Source organism: Lepisma saccharinum, chromosome 26, assembly GCF_977018435.1.
Source record: "Lepisma saccharinum chromosome 26, izLepSacc3.1, whole genome shotgun sequence".
Classification (NCBI taxonomy): domain Eukaryota; kingdom Metazoa; phylum Arthropoda; class Insecta; order Zygentoma; family Lepismatidae; genus Lepisma; species Lepisma saccharinum.
In genome coordinates this window covers 37107658-37130235 of record NC_139254.1, presented here as the reverse complement: position 1 = coordinate 37130235, position 22578 = coordinate 37107658, and the positions used below count along the sequence as shown (strand labels likewise).

The 22578-nt window shown below is 36.7% G+C and overlaps 1 protein-coding gene across 1 annotated transcript in view; it reads left to right on the top strand.

Moving 5' to 3' along the window:
- The window catches only part of LOC145979629 (uncharacterized), a 91350-nt gene that overhangs the window by 11178 nt on the left and 57594 nt on the right, over positions 1–22578 (top strand). The window contains exons 2-3 of the mRNA XM_083112595.1: positions 12618–12797; positions 21257–21351. Coding sequence (XP_082968721.1) covers positions 12626–12797; positions 21257–21351 — 267 coding nt within the window. The 5' untranslated portion in view covers positions 12618–12625. The remainder of the gene's footprint in view (positions 1–12617; positions 12798–21256; positions 21352–22578) is intronic.

The following is a 22578-nucleotide window of genomic DNA, read 5'->3' as shown; positions in this document are numbered from 1 at the left end:
AGGAAATGTAGGAAAGTCACGTGACTTGTCAGGTGGAATGTTGTTCGTCATAAAATCGCCTTTTCTCAAGCCAGGTCGCAGAACCGACAAGAGCTACACGTTATATCTCCGAAAATGATTCCCCTAGAAACGTTGAACGAAACGCTAAAACAATTCTTGCCTTCATTACTGTATGTGCCGCAGTAGCACTGTCGTTAGGGCGTTTTATTACCATGTGAGAGATCGGGGTTCGATCCCCGACGGGGGATAATCGGGATTTTGTCCACCTGTCCAAACTGCTTCGGTGCCCACCCAGCGTCGTATAAAGTGGGTACCTGGAGGAAACTCTGGGGAAGGGGGGGGAAGGCGGCCAGGGGCGTGGTGCTGATCACATCATTCCCACCCACCTTCGGCCTGATGAAGAATGCGTGGGGCCCTGACTCCACTAACTCCACACCCCCTATACGCCTTCATGGCTTGGTGCAAAGCACAAGGTAGGACTTTGATTTTTAATTTACTATACATCCCAATTTTGTCGGAACAAAACTTCCCAATCTCTACGTGGGCTTTCTTCCAAGTTCCGTATGGATGTGATTAGGCTCCAATATTTCTTGACACAATTCATACATGTTACATTTCCTTATAAGAACAACAGCCGATATATTTTGTGTGCGTGTGTGTAGGGGGGGGGTATAATCCAAACATGTGAGGTGATCCTTTTACCACTACTCAATTCTCAGAAATAAATCTCATTCCACACACTGAAAATGCAGCACTTTCTACATCTTAACATGCAAATATCTACATAGTAGCAAAGTAATGTGTGGAAAGAGAAAAATTAACGATTTGTAACGGCACTCTGGAATTTTTTTAGTTTATTTTTTTTCAATTTGAACTGACATTCATAACATTCATTAACAATCCCAATATTGACAAAAGATTAGCTTAGTCGTTCTGCTACTTTCAATTCTTCATTATCGTAGTCACCGTAACTCTCTCTCTCTCTCTCTCTCTCTCTCACTCTCTCACTCTCATCCTTCCCGATGGCGCTGTAGTAGAGTCGCCGCCTTGTAATCAAGGAGTCCCCGGTTCGATACCCGGTGGAGACACAGTGGTTAGGATCCCACTTTAAACTGTAGATGCAGTCTCGATTAGCCTTTTTGTGCATAAAGTGGACTTAAAATACCAAATGAAAATAAAAATCAAAATCACCGTAACTCTCTACAAAGCCAGAGGATACATTTTTGAAACCTGTTGAGGCTTAGATGTAGCATTGCATTCGTATCATTACCCATCATCTTCATCGTCGCGATTATCGCAAAAGGTAAAAATGCGTCACAAAATAACCCAAACAGAAGCTTGGAATCAATCTGAATATTGGTTACGTTGGGTACGTGGTAGAACTGTTTTAAATATCACTTCCTGTGATGTAATAGGGTTTTTGATTAGAGACCATTTGTATAATACATATCGTTGTTGCGAACAATAAGTAGTTTCACGTTCACCACACTCTTCGGTTGTTTAGAAATCGTAAGGAAGAAAGATCTCCAAATTTCCGCTTTCACATGTCAATGAAACTTTAAAATAAGTTCAGTGTAGGTCACAAAAGAGATTTACATATTGTTATGATATCTTTTACACACCACGAAATCTAATTCCAATAGAATACGATACTACTCCTTACGTTCCTGTAAATGTTCACCATTAGTCTGGCGAAAAAAAGTAACGAAGATTTCCGTGTTTCCTTGAGTAAAGATAAGGCGCCTGCTTGTAGCAAGCAAGTCTAACTGCTTCGATCAGTGACCTTCACTGCCAGAGTGACTCACGGCAGGCCTGCGCTCGTTCCAGTGTGCGTATAAAACAGGTATTTTATTTCGTTCGTTCCAATCCACAGTTATATCAAGCTAACATTCTAATATTTTCGTAAAATATGTAGTAAACAAGTTGTATACACTTCCAGTGTGTTGTTGCCTGCTATTTACACGCGGGAGATGGGGGTGTTGTAAACATTTCTGAACCCAAAGGTCGAGCACGAAGGAAAAGTCGTGTAAGCATTTGAGGTAATAACAAGGTTATGGAAGTTGAAGGAAATGCTGGAATAAATTATATCAGAAATTGAGTAAAAACAGTTTCCATCACACATAGGGCTATCAGATCACTCTTCAGCGGAAAGTAGGACAAATTGTCTCAAAATGTTGGACGCGAACGTATTTGCAGTAAATATAATAGGTTACTAGGACATCTTAGCATATAACGAGAATATGACACATCTTCAGCTCAAAAATTAATGTTGAAGCGAACGGTTGAGTTCAAAATTCCTCAACTGCTAATTAATAGCACGGCTGTATGTGATTTCAACTTGTGTATGTAAGACAGAACGTTTTTCGTCGATGTGGGGCCAGGAAGAGAAAACAATCCATGAATTCGGGAAGGAAAAAATTCCCAATTTCGTAAACAAAGTCTGGAAGTTCTTGTTTATTAATATGTAAAAAAACACCATACACTGGGAAAAAAACAGAATTGTGTGCCTTATTTCTCCAATAAGGAGAATAATTACTTGTTACTTCGAACAAATTACCGACACTTATATCGATAAAACTTCACAAAGTAAGCATTTTTATATATCCGGACTTTTCCGGATCTAGAAAATCGTGAAGTAATTTCTGAGCTGGGATTGTAATTGCTTTTCCGAACATCCAGTAGCAACCATGCACACTCTTTAATTTAAGCATACTTCTCCAAGGAACCACGTTATCTTAGACTCCCCTCAGTTTTTCTGTTTCTCTATCTAATTTGAAGTTACGTGATGCCCAAAATACGTATAAGACATTTGAGATTTCTTTCAAATTCCTTCCGGAGGCCAGACACAACTATAAAATGTAGGACACGTCCGGAAATAAGAATGATTCTTATAAGTCTTTTGATTTTCTTATTTAGCGTCGTTTTTCTTTCACCTCTTGCTAATCGCGACGACGAGGATGAGTGATATGATAAAATTGATGAAGGGGCACTCACAAAGAACACCCATACGCACGACGGGATTCGAACCCAGGACATCAGACATCGTAACACTGTGCTAACTCAAGCATTTTTCCTATCTTTAACTACACACGAAACATAAAGAACAATCTAAATAAACAGGTGCCAGTTCACACTCTAACCGTAAAAAAAACCATATGCACGTGAAAATGCAAAATAATATTCATTTTTAGGTAGTTGTGATTTATTATTGTATATTAAAGAAATATATTAGTGATAAAATGACGGAAGTTGAGGAACATCTCCAATGAAACACTCATGCCTTATGGATATTTGTATTTCTTGCCTAACAAGGTTCCGAGTTCGAGTTCCGACCAAAATAGCTTCATTGTGTATGTTCATTCATGTCTTTAATGTAATCATAAATCGTCGTCATGAATAATTTAACTTCAGAGGAAGAAAACTGAGGTAATTACTAATAAAAACAATAACAAAACAAATTTGCTCTTAAAGCCCTGGCTTTGCGCTACATATTCCATCACGGGGATCATAGGCGCGCGCCCAGGGGGCCAGGGGGAGGGCAAATGCCCCCCTAATCATGGACGTCTACAGATTTTTTCCACGAAGAGACAAGCAAGGTATTTTTCCATGGCGCATATTACCCCGATAATAGTGTTGCATTATCGCATTGCTGCATCCTCATTATAATAATTAATGTAAATTATTATGACTGAAATCAAATTATACATGTGAAAACGTACTTTTTTGTTGACATTCGTTTTCTAAGGGGAAGATGTGGCAATCCTTGCCTCCCTTCCAGACATCTATGCCCCTATACTATTATATTTCCACCTAGAAATTTAGGATAGATGAATCCTATCACCATTATTAAACTATATTATACTCTTAAAGAAAATTAAGTATTTTCAAGCCGATGAAAGTTCAAAGTAACTACGGGGGAAGGGGGTGCAGTGGCGAAACCACATCCCCCAACAACCTTGAACGGAAATCAATTTTAGGGGGCAAACATGGAAGTAAAGGAAAGCAAGAGTAGCAGAATCTAAGAGTAGCAGGACAAAAGGATACTCAAGATGGATTTTGTTTTCACGTCTTTCTTGCATTATTTCTTCCAGACTGCCAAGAGCACCTGCGGAGGGGGGAGGGACAGTGTTGCAATTGCCCCCTTGATTTCAAATTTTATACAAATATATATACCTTTTGTAAAATGTTCTTGCTCGCTTCGCTCGCAATGTCTGCTTTTCTTGCAGTATAGTCAAGTTCAGAGCCGTAGCTAGGGGTCGACTGGAGTTAACCTGGACGCCAAACGATCTAGGCTAAATGAAAAAAATTGTAAAGAGAATAATATGGCGCTCCATGATTTTTTTTTCCCATATTAAATCGACATTGTTTTTATTTTGTAAAAATTTGGATCTGAAAATTTATTGGTCGCTTCGCTCGCAATTTGTTTTCTGTAATGCATTTTAAATTACCGAGGAGAGAAGTACTGCTGCTAAAAGGTTTTCTCTTAAGTGCATGAACAATTGTTTCGAGAAAAGGAACGCGCAGATTTGAGAGACAATTTATATGATTTTTACTGTTGGTATATATGTATGTGTGTGTGTGTGTGTGTTGTATATATATATATGTATTTATATGTGTGTGTGTGGGGCGGGGGAGGGGTGTATATATAAAAACACCCATCAATGCAATAAAATTTAAACAAGTGAGATGAAATTACGTTATTCTTTTCCGGCCTGAACTATCATCAAGGCTATCCCCCCCTAATCAGAGGGACTGCGCACGCCTATGACGGGGACTGACACTTTACGTAGGTGTAGACACGCTTCGTACAATTTGATGATATCGCGATTACGTAATGGATGTGTAGCCACTTAACTGAACCCCCCAAAATTCACATTTTATTACTAAATTCTAAATTAGCATAATATCACATAGTTTATGCGCCGCTTTGTTGCACTTTGTGGATTGTGCATTAATCAACATCAGGTTAATCGCGGCAGGCAAAGTGGAGGGAAAATGACAATGAAGCACAACGAGGGGGCTCTTGGTTCCCGATTAATGAAACTTTGTTTACATGTAACTGAGTCGCTGCGTGAAATCGCTGAAAATGTCATTTATTAATTTCTAATATTGCTTTTCTAGCACTTAGCGTCAACAACGGCATGAGGATGATTAATGAAGTTATGAAATGGATGATAGGACATGATGATCCATGTCTTCACAAAATTCTAAGTTGGAACTAATGAATATCGATTCGTCTTATCATTTGTCAAGTAGTAGTTTTTAACTCCAATCTTTTTCAAGGACTTCTGGGTTGACAGCATGTGTGTTGCGCGATGATGATTCGACGAAAACCACCATTTCAGTGAACTTTCTTGACAATGACTCTAATATCAGTAAAGAGAACATTTTCTTACGAATAGCTGTTGTTAAGAAACCAATTCTTGAAACTTTTTCTGGTGGTCTCACGGCACCCAGCTGTTGTTTGTTATCGCTGGGCCTGGGGTATGACTCACGCTGCTGTCAATTCTCAATCATTCCCGAGAATCCAGGTCCGCCAGGCAAACCAAAGTGACAATTTTGTTATTTGGGTTGCATAGACAACAGGCTTTAAGATGTTACGATATCGTAGGTCTCGTGGCCCAAGAACTACTTTCCATGACTGTACGCCACATGCGGCTCCACTTTGAATGACACGCATTAGGTTATAAACGATCGTGTCTTCCCTCGGGTTTGCCGTAGAAACTTTAACTTTGTTTTATTTTCTTCAGAATAGTATAAGCTTTCATTTAAATAACGTTTCAGATTAATGCATCAGTAAACATGTATTTTTATATATAGTTTTATGTATTTTTTTAGAAAAATAAATGACACTTCAAGAGCGAATTTCATGCAATGTCCCCCCTTCAATTTACCCCCAATTTTATATGTAGGTAGCTCAGAGTGTGTACTAATGCCTGATGGAAAAATTGGGATGGGCGGTTCAGAGACAGTGTGATAAAAAAAATCATTTGCATAAAATGACATTAAAAGTAAATCTTCTTAAAAATGCTTATGTATTTAGCACAAAGCCTGAAGTACAATATGTTTCAAGCTACAATATTCAAAATTTATGTTCACTATGTGTGAATGTAAGCATAGGCGTAACCTGGCGGGGGCAAAGGGAAGCTCTTGCCCTCTCCCAAATTTATAGATTAATTAAAATTTATAAGTTAAATATATCTTGTTATCCTCCTGGCACTTGAGGAACGAACGAATAAAGAGTAATAATTGTGATTTTTCAAATGTATTTATGAAATAATCCTGGACACACTTTTTATGCGATGGAAAACTTTGTGATTATCTCAACCCAAAAATAGTTTCCAAGTGACACCCATTAAGATAGTACCTAAAATTGTACTCTATGCATTGCCAAAATTTCATGTACTATAAATTGTGCTGTTCACATTTTAGATGGATATTTTGACCATTTCAAACACACTGAAGTATTTGACTTATCACTAAGTACATATGTCCTTCCATTTGTGTTGTTAATGTTCCCACTGGACACAGCATACTTTTTGGCCAGTAGTAGGAAGTTGATGGACCAAGTGGATGCAAGAATTTAACAGCTGTATCTCCATTTTCACATGGACTTCGAAGCAATCCTACAAACAAGTTTGAGTCACGCACACACATGCTACTACATAACAGTTTACAGTTGGAATTCGGAAAGCCACTCCTTCACAAAAGTCAAACTATACAGTTACAAAACATATTACATCAGCACTTACTATTTTTGCTCTGACTGTTAAACAACTAGTGTTTCGAAGTAACTAGTTACAAAGTTACAAGTAACAGTTACTTTTTATTAGGAATTCTAACTGTAACTAGCTACTTTTAAAAGTAAGTACCTGTAACGTTAACAATGGTAACAGTTACATTTTGCAGTAGGGAAATAGCAAATTGGACAATTCTGTTCCAGACTATAAAAAAAATATGTACCTTCTCCAGATGCTACGTGAAAGGATTTTCTTGGAGTTGCTGGCAAGGAAGCTATGCTTTGTTGCATACTAAATTTAGAACATCCATGCTTTACTGTAATTCATTTCTAATTGTATGTGAAAACTGCATTGTTTTTGGTAGACTGCTGCATTCATTTGGAATGTGGTTGTCCAGCTAGGAAAAAGTTACTGTCGAGGGAGTGGATCTTTGTATCTTGTTGAACTTGACTGTGTTTTTGTAAATATATGAATACATATTATGTACTAGAAACATAAGTAAAATTGGAAGTCTTCATGATCATTGATTGTGTGTAACTTTTACACAAATCAATGATCATTAACAGTACGTTACTCTTACAGTAACTGTAACTCAGTTACTTGTAAAAAGTAACTTACGGAACCTGTTAAGTTTAAATTTGTGCATACTTCCTGATACTGTTGTAGTACTTTGCAATTGCTGACACATTGTACTGTGGGTTGTTGTTATTTTACCCTAGATGATTACTAAGAAATTTATGCCTTGAATACTACTTCTATGGAATTGGTACATAATTGCCGTACTTGTTGCTTTATCCTATAGAAGTCTATACAAGTATTTTTACTGTTCCAACCATCCCGTCACAAGGATATTTTCTGTGGTATGTGGCGAAAAAGCTCCATTTGAAAAAAAAACTTCAATCAGCACAAATGTGTAGTATTGATTCTTTCTTCATATTACGTATCCCCATGTAGAGTAGCCAAAAAAAGAACTCCCATATTGAGATAAAATGCACAAAAAGAATGTTCACGAAGATAAATTTGCTAAACTTGGGAATGTTAATAATGATTATATATAAAATTATATAATATATAAAATTTTAAAAAAAACTGAAGACAGTTGAAACTAACTTAGATACAGTGGAACATCGATTTTACATTATCCAGGAGATCAAGCTGAAAAAAATTAATACGCGGGAAATTGTAAAATCTTGGAAAATTTTTAAACAATTTGCTATGTTGGGACCACCAAGATTGAATGCAAAATTAAGGAAAATGTAAAATCGAGGAACTTAAATCGGGGTTCCACTGTAATTACTACTTGCAAATTTTAAATTAATCTATAAATTTGGGAGAGGGCAAGAGCTTCCCTTTGCCCCCACCAGGTTACGCCTATGCTTACATTCGCACATAGTGAACATAAATTTTGAATATTGTAGCTTGAAACATATTGTACTTCAGGCTTTGTGCTAAATACATAAGCATTTTTAAGAAGATTTACTTTTAATGCCATTTTATGCAAATGATTTTTTTATCACCCTGTGTCTGAACCGCCCATCCCAATTTTTCCATCAGGCATTAGTACACACTCTGAGCTACCTACATATAAAATTGGGGGTAAATTGAAGGGGGGGCATTGCATGAAATTTGCTATTGAAGTTAGTCATTTATTTTTCTAAAAAATACATAAAACTATATATAAGAATACATGTTTACTGATGCATTAATCTGAAACGTTATTTAAATGAAAGCTTATACTATTCTGAAGAAAATAAAACAAAGTTAAAGTTTCTACGGCAAACCCGAGGGAAGATACGATCGTTTATAACCTAATGCGTGTTATTCAAAGTGGAGCCGCATGTGGCGTACACGGAGATCTTAAAAACCGCGTAACTTCTGATCCCCTTGACTAATTTAAAAAACGTTGTCATTTTTGTAATCAGCATCAAAAGTTCTATAAGCATACCGAATTTCATCAAAATCGGGGATGGTGGGTGACATTTTCACAAAATTCTGGATGATTTGACATGGAATGACCCGATTGTAATTTATGAATAAGAAGATTATGATTTATTTTATCGAAGGCTTTTGAAATGTCGAAATATATAACGTCAAGCTGGGAATTATTTGAGATAGACTGAGTAGCATGTGAAAGTAATACCGATAGATTGTTCAAGCAAGAGCTGCCTGGAAGGAATCCATGCTGAGCAGTATTTATAAAGGGAGATGTAAACTTTAGCAACCTGTCTTTAATTATTTTCTCATAGACAATGGAGATAAGTGACAAAAGAGAGATCTGTCTGTACAGATTTGTGGAATTTTTGTCTCCAGATTTGTAGATAGGTACAATATTGGCACGTTTGAACAAGTCCGGACACACACCTGTAGAAAAACACTTGTTAAGTAACAACCAGAGAGGGTGAGCTAAGGAGTCAGCAGTTTTACGAAGAAAAATTGTCGGAATTCCATCTGGGGCTAATGACCGGCGCAACGGCAAAAAGGAGAGGAGAGATTTTACTTCTTCAGGAGATTTTTTAATCCAATAGAGAGTGTGTGAACTGACAGACTTGACTATAGGAAGAGGTTCAGAAATTGTCTCTGAGTAGAAATTTTCATGAAAAAACACATTAAAAAGATGCGCTCTCTCATCTCCTACAGCGGTGGTAGAATTATGCACAATTTCCATCGGCACACGCGGGTTCTGCTTTCTTGAATTTACTAACGAAAAGAACTTCTTTGGATCAGTCATACACTCTGATGTTAAGTTATTTACATAATTAATATACTTATTTTTTAATAGGTTTTTTGAGTGCCTCCGACTAATACACGTGAACACACAGGCAAGAGCATTGTTTGTACAGACTGGCCTTCAAACAGCTTTCTCACTGCACGAGTCAACGACCCAAGCATGTATACAGACGATAATACGGAACATTCCATTAGAAGCTCCATTCGATATCCAAAGTATCCCCAAAAGGTTTTTGTTTTATAAGGACATCGCTTTACAGGTATGCTACCAGTTATTACGACATGAGACAATTACACCATCTGTTAAAAAGTTATATAGAGAAATCAATAGTTTTAAGCACGCAGTACCACGAATAGTCAGGGATTTCAATACACATAATTGGCCACAAATATGGGAAAATGTCTCCGTCAAACACCTTTCAAAAGCGGCCCAATCAATATCGTACAAAGTGGTTCATCGTGTTATAGTGACAAGAGATAGGACATACCAATATGGAATCAGTGACTCTCCTAACTGTATTTCATGCAACGTGCCTGACTCTTTAGCCCACAGGATAACGAAGTGCCGAAACTCCTCCACGGCATGGAACAAATTGCGAACAATGCTCAGTCGTATATGCCGCACCTCATTAACAAAGTTTACGGATACAGATATAGTTTTTCCTGATTTCAATTTTTTTCCACCAACAAAACAACGAGCAGTACAATGGTTGATAACAGAATACTTATTATATATATTTCAAAATGACGAGAGCAATTTTCAGAAACAATTCAGTATCTTCTTGCAAGAACAATACGAAAAAATTCCTCTCCAAGCAAGGAAGAAATGGTATGCAAATTTCTTATTAGTGCTTTATACTTAATTTAGGTCAAACAAAAATGTAAAGGTTAACCAGGTAGAAATACAAATTGTAATAGCAGTAATACACTTATGTCAAAAACAATGTAATTCCATAACTTGTATATCATAATGAGACAATAAAAAAAGAGTGTTTACCACATAAAAAAAAGTTGTTAGCAGAGCACGCTACAACGCCAGGGGTTCCGGGTTCGAGTCCCGGGTAAGACATGGGTATTTGTGCTTGTCCAGATGGTTAGAAACTGAGAAACTGTAAGAATTGAAAAGTGTAAAAGTGAGAAAAAGTGTGAATGGTGGGGGATTCCTCCGTGTATTCCTTAAAAAAATGGTAGCGTCGTTGTCTTGTAATCAAGGGGTCCCGTGTTCAATACCCGGTGGAGGCACATAGTGGTTCGGATCTCACTTTAAACTGTAGGTCCAGTCCCGATTAGCCTTAGTGTGCACAAAGTAGACTTAAAATACCAAATCAAACCAAACCAAGAACACTTTGAAAACATTTTTTTAACTGTTAGCAATTAATTCCAAGCAATCACATTCGTTAAAAGCAAAAAATGTAAAATCACAAAATTCTTGCATTAGATATATACAAAGTCACCATTTCGGGATTTTTCCAAGATGGCGGACACACGACAACAACATGGGCGGGCAAGCGCCATTACTGCTGGTCACACCAAAAAATCAGAGCTCTCCCATCAGTCACATAACTTCAGAAGTGGAAGTCTGTTGTCTGTGCAGTGGCTGGGATGCTAGTTCAGTTCCTTTGTACTGCTTGGAATTGCAGATGTGAAAAACAGTGTGTCCTGCAAGTTCCCATGAGGTCAGTGAGGCACGTAGCGCCAAAACTGTTTGTGTGTTGCTTGGATCAAGATGTAATGCTTATTGTGTGAAACAGAGCTGAGTGAATGCCGCTTTTTTTTACATATATATGTAAGTAATATATTAGCCCAATCAGTGTAATCGTATGATACAGGTGCATCAGGAGGAAAATAATGATTGTTTGTACCATAATTTTGAATGTATTGAATAAATGTGTTACTTGAAAGATCCTGTGTCTTCTTCCATATTGAGAGATTTGTAAGGTTTGTTAGCTCCGACCTGCTATTGAGGCACTGATTGGCTTGGTTCTGGTTATGGTAACCAGGTGCGACCCCATCAGGTGTTGAGAGACCCAAGGTGGTCTAAACAGGTACCTGGGAACTCGATGGGGCTTATAGAAACGATTGATTAATTTATATTCTTTTACTTCTATTTTCTGCCACTTTTGGCTAATCGCGAAGATCAGAAATAAACTTGTACAGCACACAACTCCCACAGAGAAATATGCTGACTGTGAGTCCAGTCGTCAGAGCCTCGTTAGTCGGCAAAATACAGTGCAGGGTGTACGAGGGAAGAGGGATTTGCATTCGGGTGTCTCACACACCGCTTACAGGCGTCGAAGAAAATTTTTACTAAATGTAATTTTCCAAGTCCACATAAGTAATAATTTCACGTGACCAGGGCTTCGCTTTGCATTTGACAGATAAGATGTGTAAATTAAAAAATATTCAGAGCTCTCCCAGTGAGACACTTTGGTCTTTGAAAGAAGGAGGAGGCGTGAGTTTCGCCAGTCGACGCAAACATTGTCTGTTTATGACGCTTGTTCAGTCATGAAGAGTGAAAAACAAATAAGAAAAAGGAAACTAAAGTTAACTGAAAGGCAAAGGAGGACCATTCATTGTAAACGAAATTGGAACAGGGGAATTTTTTGTCAGATAGCCCATTATATTTAATCTTTCAGTGATTCAATTACGGAACAATACATGTAGAAAATATTACTTTGCGTAGGCTTCTTCTTTCGTTTAGTGGTTGCAAATTACTAGTACAAAGCTAGAGAATATTGAATTTCCTGCAGCCGCATACAATGTGTTTCTTTCTCTTGGGCGTAAATGTAAATCAAATAATTCACCTGTAGTTTTCCTTGCACACAATCTCATTTTCTATTTAGAAAATGCGTGAGATTAGTGGGATGCATTTTTTCCTTACTTTTTTATCTCATGGGTTAATAAATCACAAATCCTATAGGCAAACAAAATATAAATAATTTAGGTATGGACAAGAAAGTGGTGCCCAATGTTTTCTTGAATGTGTTGTGCTTTCATTTGTGGCACATTTATTGTTATTTGGGTAAGCATAGTTTGATCGAAATCCATGCATTTTTAATGGTTTACAATTTACAAAATTATTTTTGTTTAGTATGTAAATATTAAGCATTAAGTGCAACATTAGAAGTGTAACCTGAAACATTATTGTAGGTACCATAATGATGAGTCCTTGGTGGGGAAAGTTCGGTGCACTTGGGAAATGCAGTGCCTTAAGGAAAATAAGAGCAGTCAGCAGACAGAAGCCTCTATTAAAGAGAACAGCTACACACGAAGCATTCGTGGAGAGGAAGCTGGAAACCGCCTTGCAAAATCTGAAGAAGCTCATTTCAGGTTCGTTTAACGAAATATTTGGTACGTACAGTCACCGGCAATAACAGTGGGACACCTACATCCTGAAATAAAGGCTCCCCTGCATTGCGACAGCAGAACTTCCAATTGAAAAGTTGCTATAGATGTCGTCTCATGGCCTTAGAGTTAGGCAACACACACATAACACATTGCACGGAAGCTTGAATTTCAGATCCAGATGTTTCAATTTTATTGGTGGTGACTGTACGTACGATTCACAACTTCTATTTGACCGCCCCGATAGAAGTTCAGAATTTGTAAATTTGCCAATGCAGCACTTGAGAACCAACAAAACGTAGCCAACTCAGACATAGGTCATTCTGCTCAATTAATAACTAACTGTCGCTTGTAAGGTTTAGATTCTAGCGTATTCAATCAAGCTCGAAACTATGAAGCAGTCGCTTAATACACAAACAAGACTCGTTAGTATAATATATAGGGTGGCTCAATAAGTCACTTAACACCCTCAGTACAAGGCCACTGCAGCGCGCAACATGGAAATGGTGATGACCAATCGTTATCAGGCCAAGGGGGAACCACATTGACGCCACCCACACGGTCGGCGGCCATCTTGATGTCCGCCATCTTGAATTCAACTTCAGAATTTTAAATGGGAAGGGGGTAGTGCGACATATCAAAATTAGCTAGAATTTCACGAGAAATGCAATGGTGAAGGTGTTTTCGACGTATTTTTAACCAGTAAAAAGTTATGGCTGAATTCTTGTACCAATTTGCTCCTTTTCGAGGTGTTAGAAAAATGCCTTAAAATTTGTTTAGCGCTTCGGTAATGCATCGAGATCAAAGTGACGTCTATGGAGAGACGTTCGCATGCCATTGCACATTATTTTAATCGGATACATCCATGAAGAGCTGTGCATTATGAATGGTTGTCGCGAACAATTTACAGTGTGACGCTTCCATTGAATTAAAAGTCCTTCACAGTGACAAGGCTAATGTTTATGTTCATAAGGAAGTTCATAAACAGAATATTCGATGATTTTTATCTGATAACCCATTTTCGACAGATCAAAGCTAAATGGTTAGTGTTGGTAAGTTAATGGTGTGACGTGGTGTGTGGAACACGATTGGTTAGTCAATTTTCCATCAACGGAACCTTAAATGCTTAGGGCTACTTGGATTTGTTAAATAAACAGTTTTTTTCATCCTTGCTTATGAAAGAAGGTACTTTTTACAGAGTTTTTTCAATAGGGAAGAACACCAGGACACTTATGGGAACGTTATGAAGCAGTTTTTGTCCAAAGTTAGTTATCAGATGACAAGGATCACATATTCTGTTTATGAACTTCCTTATGAAGAATAAACATTAGCCTTGTCACTGTGAAGGACTTTTAATTCAATGGAAGCGTCACACTGTAAATTGTTCGCGACAACAATTCATAATGCACAGCTCTTCATGCATGTATCCGATTAAAATAATGTGCAATGGCATGCGAACGTCTCTCCATAGACGTCACTTTGATCTCGATGCATTACCGAAGCGCTAAACAAATTTTAAGGCATTTTTCTAACACCTCGAAAAGGAGCAAATTGGTACAAGAATTCAGTCATAACTTCTTACTGGTTAAAGATACGTCAAAAACACCTTCACCATTGCATTTCTCGTGAAATTCTAGCTAATTTTGATATGTCGCACTACCCCCTTCCCATTTAAAATTCTGAAGTTGAATTCAAGATGGCGGACATCAAGATGGCCGCCGACCGTGTGGGTGGCGTCAATGTGGTTCCCCCTTGGCCAGATAACGATTGGTCATAGCCAATTTCAAATTCCATGCAGCAGTGGCCTTGTACTGAGGGTGTTAAGTGACTTATTGAGCCACCCTGTAGAATGTTGGAGGATATTTGCAAATATTCGTCCTCAAATTGAAAAGAGAGAAATTCACGTAAGGTTTGAAAAACTGGACCAGTTTTAATCCACCTGGAGAAAATTTCCGTCAAATTTGAGCACAAGTCCATGGGAGTGTAGACAATATTTGAGTTATCATACAGATCATTACTGCAAAGTGTGTTTTTTCCACAATATGTGGCGAAAAGTGGTTTGGAACAGTTATTTGTGCTAATACAGTTTCTAGTTGCTTTAATGAGATTATTGTGACTAAAGTTGCAGAGCACTTCGTTTAAACTTGGACAATTATTCATCTTTTCCTCAAGGCCGAAACATCACAGTGCCGAATCCTACCCACTCCTGTTTTATATATTTATTTGTTAGGTACCCAAGTATATTTACCGAGAATTAAGTTTTGTAATGTTCTAAGTATATTATATCAATGTAAATACTAATGTTATTCATACTTCAAGGAAACTTCGTTTAGCTAAGTTTTTAAAATTCTGTCAGATGCAGTACTCATCAGGTGCCAGTGTCATTCAGTATCATTGAGTTTGATTGAGTTTGTGTTTTAAGTCTACTTTATGCACAGTAAGGCTAATCGGGATTGCACCTCCAGTTTAAAGTGGGATCCGAACCACTTGTGCCTCCACCGGGTATCGAACCCGGGATCTCTTGATTACAAGTCGACGACGCTACCACTGCGCCATCGGGGAGGCGGAGAGTTTGTTATATCGAATACATTACGTATAAATGAGGAAAGTATTTTTCATGCAGAGCATCCATCGGTCATCTCTTCTGTTTTGCGTTTTATAGATGTCATACACTACGTAAATACTTATTAGAAGTTTTCTCTTCATCAATATTACTGATTACCTAATGTGAGAGACAATGAATCACGGAAAACACAACAATTTTTATAACTCTATTTGGTATTTACTTTTGATATCAACTAATTTGCACAACATTAGTAACACATTTAATAATATATATATTAAGTGTTGACGAGAAAGATGTACAATCTACTTGGTAGTTTCATCTCACCCAATATATTGAAGGAAAAGAACACGTAAAAATAGGCTCATATTCACAAAGAGATTGCTCCGTCTTGCTATCATTTTCGCTTTTCAATAACTCCTCAACAACGTTATCATCTGTACCCTGAGAATCAGACACCCTGCCCAGGTCTTCCCTTTTTGTCATCACTCGATTCAGCAAATAATGTTCGGAACTGCTGTTGTTGTTCATTCGTAACAAAAATTAGATTTCAAAGTTCATTTAGCCATAAATAATGACAGTAATAAGTGAAATAAGCCAAATAAAATAATTACCGAAGAATCAAAACAGAAAACAGTGATACAACACGAATTCTGTGCACGCAGAAATAAAATAAGTATTACGTGAAAAAAATGGTTACGCGGTTGGTATACGTGTGAGCGCGGCGCTCACAAAACATGGACTGTCATCAAAATGACATGTCTGCACAGACAGAGGTCAATACCACAACCTTAAACTGACGTCACCTGGCCATATACATTCCAAATGACAGCTACACAAGACCAGAAAGTGATATCATTATCTGGGCCTGAAGAACTTACAATTATATCCCAGGGTGAGCGCCGCGCTCACGCGTATAACAGAGGGTTAATAACGAAGGAACAGAAAATATATAGAATAATCAATCTTAGGAATTTGAACTCATTAAAATATGCATTGTGCACCAATGTAGTGCATAACTGTTTAATATAATTCTATATATTTTAGTGTATCCAAATAAGCAATATTTTAAGTGCGAGGTCAAGAACAGAACAAGGAACATCGTAAAATCGGATTGATTTTTAGAATGTTCTGATAAACTTTTATGTTGTATTTTGTACTTCTAACATACCACCGGTCTGTGACCAGTGAACAAAAGACGAAACTAGTAGAGAGTGGGATTTGAAACCTCGACCTCCCCTGCGTGACGTGACTCCAGCGTCTAACCAAGTGCTCTATTATATTTTGCTGATCAGAAGCCCTTGAAAACACTTTAGAATTTGTGAAAACTTCCACCTGCCTTCATTATAAACTCATTCTCCCCACAGGGTGTGTAGAAAAGAAGAGAACTGTTCTATATTGAACAGGGTATTGTAAATATAATGCCATCTAAGCTCCTCAGAAATTTGCCTTATGCTTATTCAAACTTGATAGCGATTACCTTCACGTAAAGCAAAACCAGATTCAATGTCTCAACCCCTGCATAAAAATTGACTATTTCTCTTTTGTTGTGTATTATATTAGCGATTTATAGTTTCTTAGTTCACGCATTTTCCGTTTACTTGACGACCCGTCCGAAAGATGGTTACTCTCGGCTTTCACTGAAGAGCAATGTTCCTAAGGTTAAGAATTATGGACTTGCAAATTTTTAGGAATATTAACTTAGAAGTTGCAAAAAGTACGTTGCACCGTAAATTCTAATTATTTCTAAGTATATTACGGTGTTTATAATTAAACTTCCTAAATGAGTAATAAATACAAAAAATACAAATCCATTCAATTACAAACGAAATAGCTAACTTTATCTTATACATTTTCCAACAGCAAACAGAAACAACTGTTTCATTTCGTAAATATGGGCGTCGCCCATGATAAAACTTTAAGAGTTCAAATAATATTAGTAATAATAATAATAATTATTATTATTATTTAGCTTGTTATTATTATAAAATAATAACTAATATATATTAATGAAAACAATCAAATTTTATCCAAATTTATCTTTACAATAATTATTGTTATTATTGGGGTGTAAGGGGTGACCTTCCACGTAGTACACCCAAATGTCAACCTCACTTCCACGTTAGCGCACCCTGGCCTGAGGACTCTGGCGACTGGCCCCATGGCTAGTATAATTTTGTTTGTGTTGTCCTGTTCTTTTGTCCTTATGAGTGCTGAGTGCCCCTTTACAGCCTCAGCTTTTAGCGAAAGTCAGAACATTTTAATATTTTATGATTTTAGTTCTGCAACGTTAGAGTTGTGACTTGTAACGATAAGGGGCTGGACCCCGTATAATGTGACGGGTGCAAAATAGCCTTAGTGCTGACGCACCCAAAATTTTAAATTTAAATTCAAATTAAATTATTGTTATTATTATATTTTTCTATGAGACTTTTTTTTACCCGATCCACCATGTAGTGAATATCCAGGACAACTGTTTTTCGTTATTTTTAATTCTACACAGTTTCTGTACCGACATACATAGTTATTGTATTTTGTAATTAACTTTTACACATCTCGTTCAAAAAATCTTTATAATTTGGAGGAAATTTTGTTTTTAGTTACATAATTTTTTAGTTGTATAGTCTTCCACATAAAACTCTATTTTTTAAAAAAAAAATTGAAAGAAGAAGACTGAAACATAAACTGGTGTGTGTATTCTACACGGATTTTTCTTTCGATTTAAACGTTGGAATAATAACTAACTGAACTTTATTTCTATTACTAACAATAACAGTAGCAATATTTATGTTTATGTTGTGTAACTTAAAATTAAAGATGGCAATTTCCAGGGGGGGTCAGATGGACCTGTTAAACCCCGCTGCCAACGCACATGTTCTGGAGTCCGTGGGAGTTGCCTTTGCATTAATGAGTCTTCTCTCTGCACTGCTGTACTTCTTGAGGCACTACATCGTCATGTATTGAATATTTTGGCCGTCTCAACAACATTTCTCCGCGTTTTTCTATCCTAGATGCTCTTCGTCCAATTCTTTACTTTCATGTCTTTCAAATCTTTAATTATTTAATCTTCCCATCGTTCCTTTGCCTTGCCAAAGTCTCGTGTTCCGAGTGGTTTTCATTTGTATATTTCTTTTACTAGTTTTTCATGAGACATTCTATTCATGTGCTCAAACCATCTTAGTCTTTGTGATTTGATGACATTTACGATATTTTCATTCCTCATTAATTTGTTGAGTTCCCCATTAGTTTGTACTCTCCAATTACTATCAGGTTCTTTCAGACGTCCATAAATTCTTCTTAAGATTTTCCTTTCAATTATTCAGAGTTTCTTTGAGGGTCCAAGTTTCGCATCCATATGGTATTACGGTCGTATTATGCTGTGATAAAGTCTCAGTTTAGCAGATTTCGATATTAATTTGCTCTTTAATAAAGCTAAGTTAGCGAAATATGCTTTATTACCCAGAATAATTATCTCATTTTTAATTTCTTCTTCAATTGTGTTGTCGCCATTTACTACTGATCCAAGATATTTAAAATATCTCAATTCTTCTATTCCTTATCGTCCTTATTGTTAGAAAGATATAATCCGCATATGCAATACATTGTCTTAATCTTGTCGATATGTTTCGTCTCAGTTCCATCTGTTTCAATATAGAGTCTGTCACTATACTAAACAGAGTTGCAGATAAGGGATCACCTTGCTTGACTCCACATTCTGCTTTGAATTCTTCACTAAGTTCTCTGTTTATTTTTACCTTTGCTTAACATAATTAGTTTAATTAGCTTAGTACTTCATATAATTTTAAATGTTCTATTACTATGTTCCTATGCACTGAGTCAAATGCATGATGGCTAATATCTATAAACAAGTTCTAGAGCGCAATATAATATTCTGGCCTCCCCGTTGGCGCAGTGGTAGCGTCGTCGCCTTGTTATGAAGGGGTACCGGGTTCGATACCAGGTGGATGCACATAGTGGTTCGGATCCCACTTTAAACTGTAGGCCCAGTCCCGATTAGCCTTACTGTGCATAAAGTAGACTTAAATCACCAAAATAATATTCAATGCTATTTTCAAAGATCTGTTTTACTATGAATATGTTATCTGTAGTTGATCGGTTGGATCGGATTCCCATTTGGTATAGGTCAAATTTTCATTCAGTCTTTTCAATTAGCCTTTTATTTAGTATTATAGCAAGTATTTTATATGCAATGTTTAGGAGTGTATTTGGCCTGTAATTATCACAATTTAATCTATCTCCATTTTTTAAAAATTTGGGCACACTACACCTTAATTCCATTCAATTGGTAACATTTCGTAATTTCATACACTTAATATTAGCTCTGCATCTTCTGTTTCAACGTTCTCTTTCTATTAATTAATTCTAGACGGATGTTGTCTGATCCTGCATCTTTATTTGTTTTTAGCTTTGTATTACGTGGCTTATCTCATTCCACGATGAAGGATGTAGTTTTTGTTTATTACTGTCATTCTGCTTTATTCGGAACTGCATACTTGTTGTTACATTATTATCAAGAATATTTCTGAAGTATTCCTTCCATCTATTTAGGACTTGAACTTTTTCTGAGATGATGTTACCTTCTGTACCTTAACACATCATTGACGATACTGTTTGCTTTTGTTTGAAGGATTGTATCTCTTTGAAAAATTATCTTGTTTCATTTTCTTTTAATTCATTTCAATTTGTCTGATTTTGTCATGCAACCATTTCTTTTTCTTACTTCTACACATTTTATTAGCTTCCTTTCTTCTTATAGTGTACATATCTTGGCTGGCCCTGGTCTTTGTTTGCATTGCTCTATTTCTTGCTTTCTTCTCTTTCTTGAATAATCCTTCTGCAATCTTCATCTCACCATTTATTTTTGGAGACTTTTCTTTCTGTTTGTATAACTTTTTAAGCTGCTTCGTTTATCGCAATTTGTATGTTACCCCACGTTTCTCTATTATTATTTTTTTGTAACTTAAAATGTAAATATCAGTTTCCAGGGTGGGGCAGACGGACCTGTTCAACCCCGCTGCCGACGCTTATGTTCGTGAGCGAATATTTATGTTCGTGGGAGTTGCCTTTGCATTAATGAGTCTTCTCTCTGTACTGCCGATACTACGTTTACAAATAAGGGGCATGGAGAAACTTGGGAACAGAAATATCGATTTACTAAAAGGGACAACATCCACACACAAGGAAGCAGTTCCCTCTCTTTCGACGTGCCAAATCGTTGGAACGTGTAAAAACGCCCCAAATGTTCTTTGAGGACTGATGAGTCTGGTAATTGAATTTATATTCTTGACCTTAAAACATGCTTGTCTCGTATCATGGAATTAGGTGCGCTTTTCTCTATTTACGAAATCAAAATCATACTACAATCACCGAAATATCGTTTCATTGTGGTGGAAATATGAGGTTTCCTTCATTTTCCATTGTAAATTAAGTAAATGGCACAAATACTGCTTTCAATTCTAGTTACATTTTTGAAGTTTTAAAGTTTTATGTACATCGGGACAAATGAAAAATAAGTGTATACTTAATGCTCGTAATTTGTTTCCTTGCCAGTGTAATTTATTTTAAGAATATAAAATATCATTAGTATTGCCATTAAGATTTGTGATTCATGAATTTTTAACGTTCTTGTAGTTGATTTCACATACTCTGTTTACCTCCTGTAGCTGTAGGTGGCAACTTCACATAAATATTGGAAAGGAGAGGGACAATATGGCCAAGAATTTTGTTATATATGAATTTTGGGGCCAGAAAGTGACTTGTCCCCAAGGTCGGCACCTATGACTGTAGCATTAAAAGTTTAGGCTGTGTAGATTTTGTTCACATTAATTGTATTTCCATTTTTCATTTCGTTTTGTTTCAGCCGAAAGGAATCTGTTCATTGATTTGAATGACAACTATTTCCTTGAACGTTTCGTTCTTCTAGAAAATTTTGATTCCTCCTTGGCTTTCCAGAAGGTAAAATATTTTATTTTAATTGTTGGCTGTGTTATAGTATATTTACTTGGTCTTTTATTTTATGTGAGGAAACAATGTATTGAATAATGAGAAATACGAAAAAATAAACTTTTTATAAATTAAATGTTGTCATATTGAGTATTTTGACTAGATGGATGATGATGCTTGTTATTCTGTGGACCTTTAAATTACTAGTTTTCACTTATCCTGCATCAGCGCTGCTTACCCGCTTTAGCTACTCTCTAACCCACAGTAAAGTACATTTCAATATGTGGGACGAATTTTGTAGAATTCTCATGAAAAGAGAAGACATTGTATTTCCAGTAATTAATGTAAATTGTTGGTACTGAACATTGACACCATAATCACGTACTCAACCATACATATTACATTTAAAGTAGCTTAAGAGACAGAATAACAGAGACAGAAACAAGAAGGTTTAAGTTGCAGTTGAATGAAACGCTCCAGCATGTGCAGAAACATCCTGATTATCCGCAAAATAATGTAAAACTGCACCCAAGTCCACCCATTCTAAGTCCTGGAATATCTCGAAATATTTGGCAATATCATAGTGCGGTTCGAAAGTAAGAGAAAATGGAAGAATATTTCACTTCCGGCGGAGAACGTGCCATTTAGGGGGCGGATACTACATTAATTCCCGAACCTAAAACGCCCCAGACTCCAAGTTTGTAAGCCCTCGTTTGTCTGTAATGGCGTCTTCAAAATGGCGGTCATAACGAAGATTCTAAACCTCAAAATTGTTAGTTTATTGCAGTTATTTATCATTCATGACATCTTATTTTCACCTAATTTGCAGTTTATAACTGCGTTATGATAATAAGAAATTAAAAAGACCCACTTTATCAAATGATATTAGATATGGTGGCCAATATGGCCGCGAAAAGTCTAAAAATAACCCTTTCAGCTATTTGATCATGTTTTGGATCAAACCTTATGTTTTGGATGTACCAGAACTCAACAGTAGCATCGGACACAGTGTCAGACTAAGCCCATGAGATAATAATAGTTCAATTTTTGACAATCGGTATATGTACAGGGTGTTTTAAAAGTCTTGACACCATAGGACAACTGCGTTATTAGTGCAGATGGCGAAAAATGGAAAGAGGGGATAGTTGTTGGAAATATAAGGTTTCAAAATAATGTGCTTGAATTAGCATGTACCGTTGAGACTGTTCGCTGGTACGAATCTCAATGAGAACTGACATT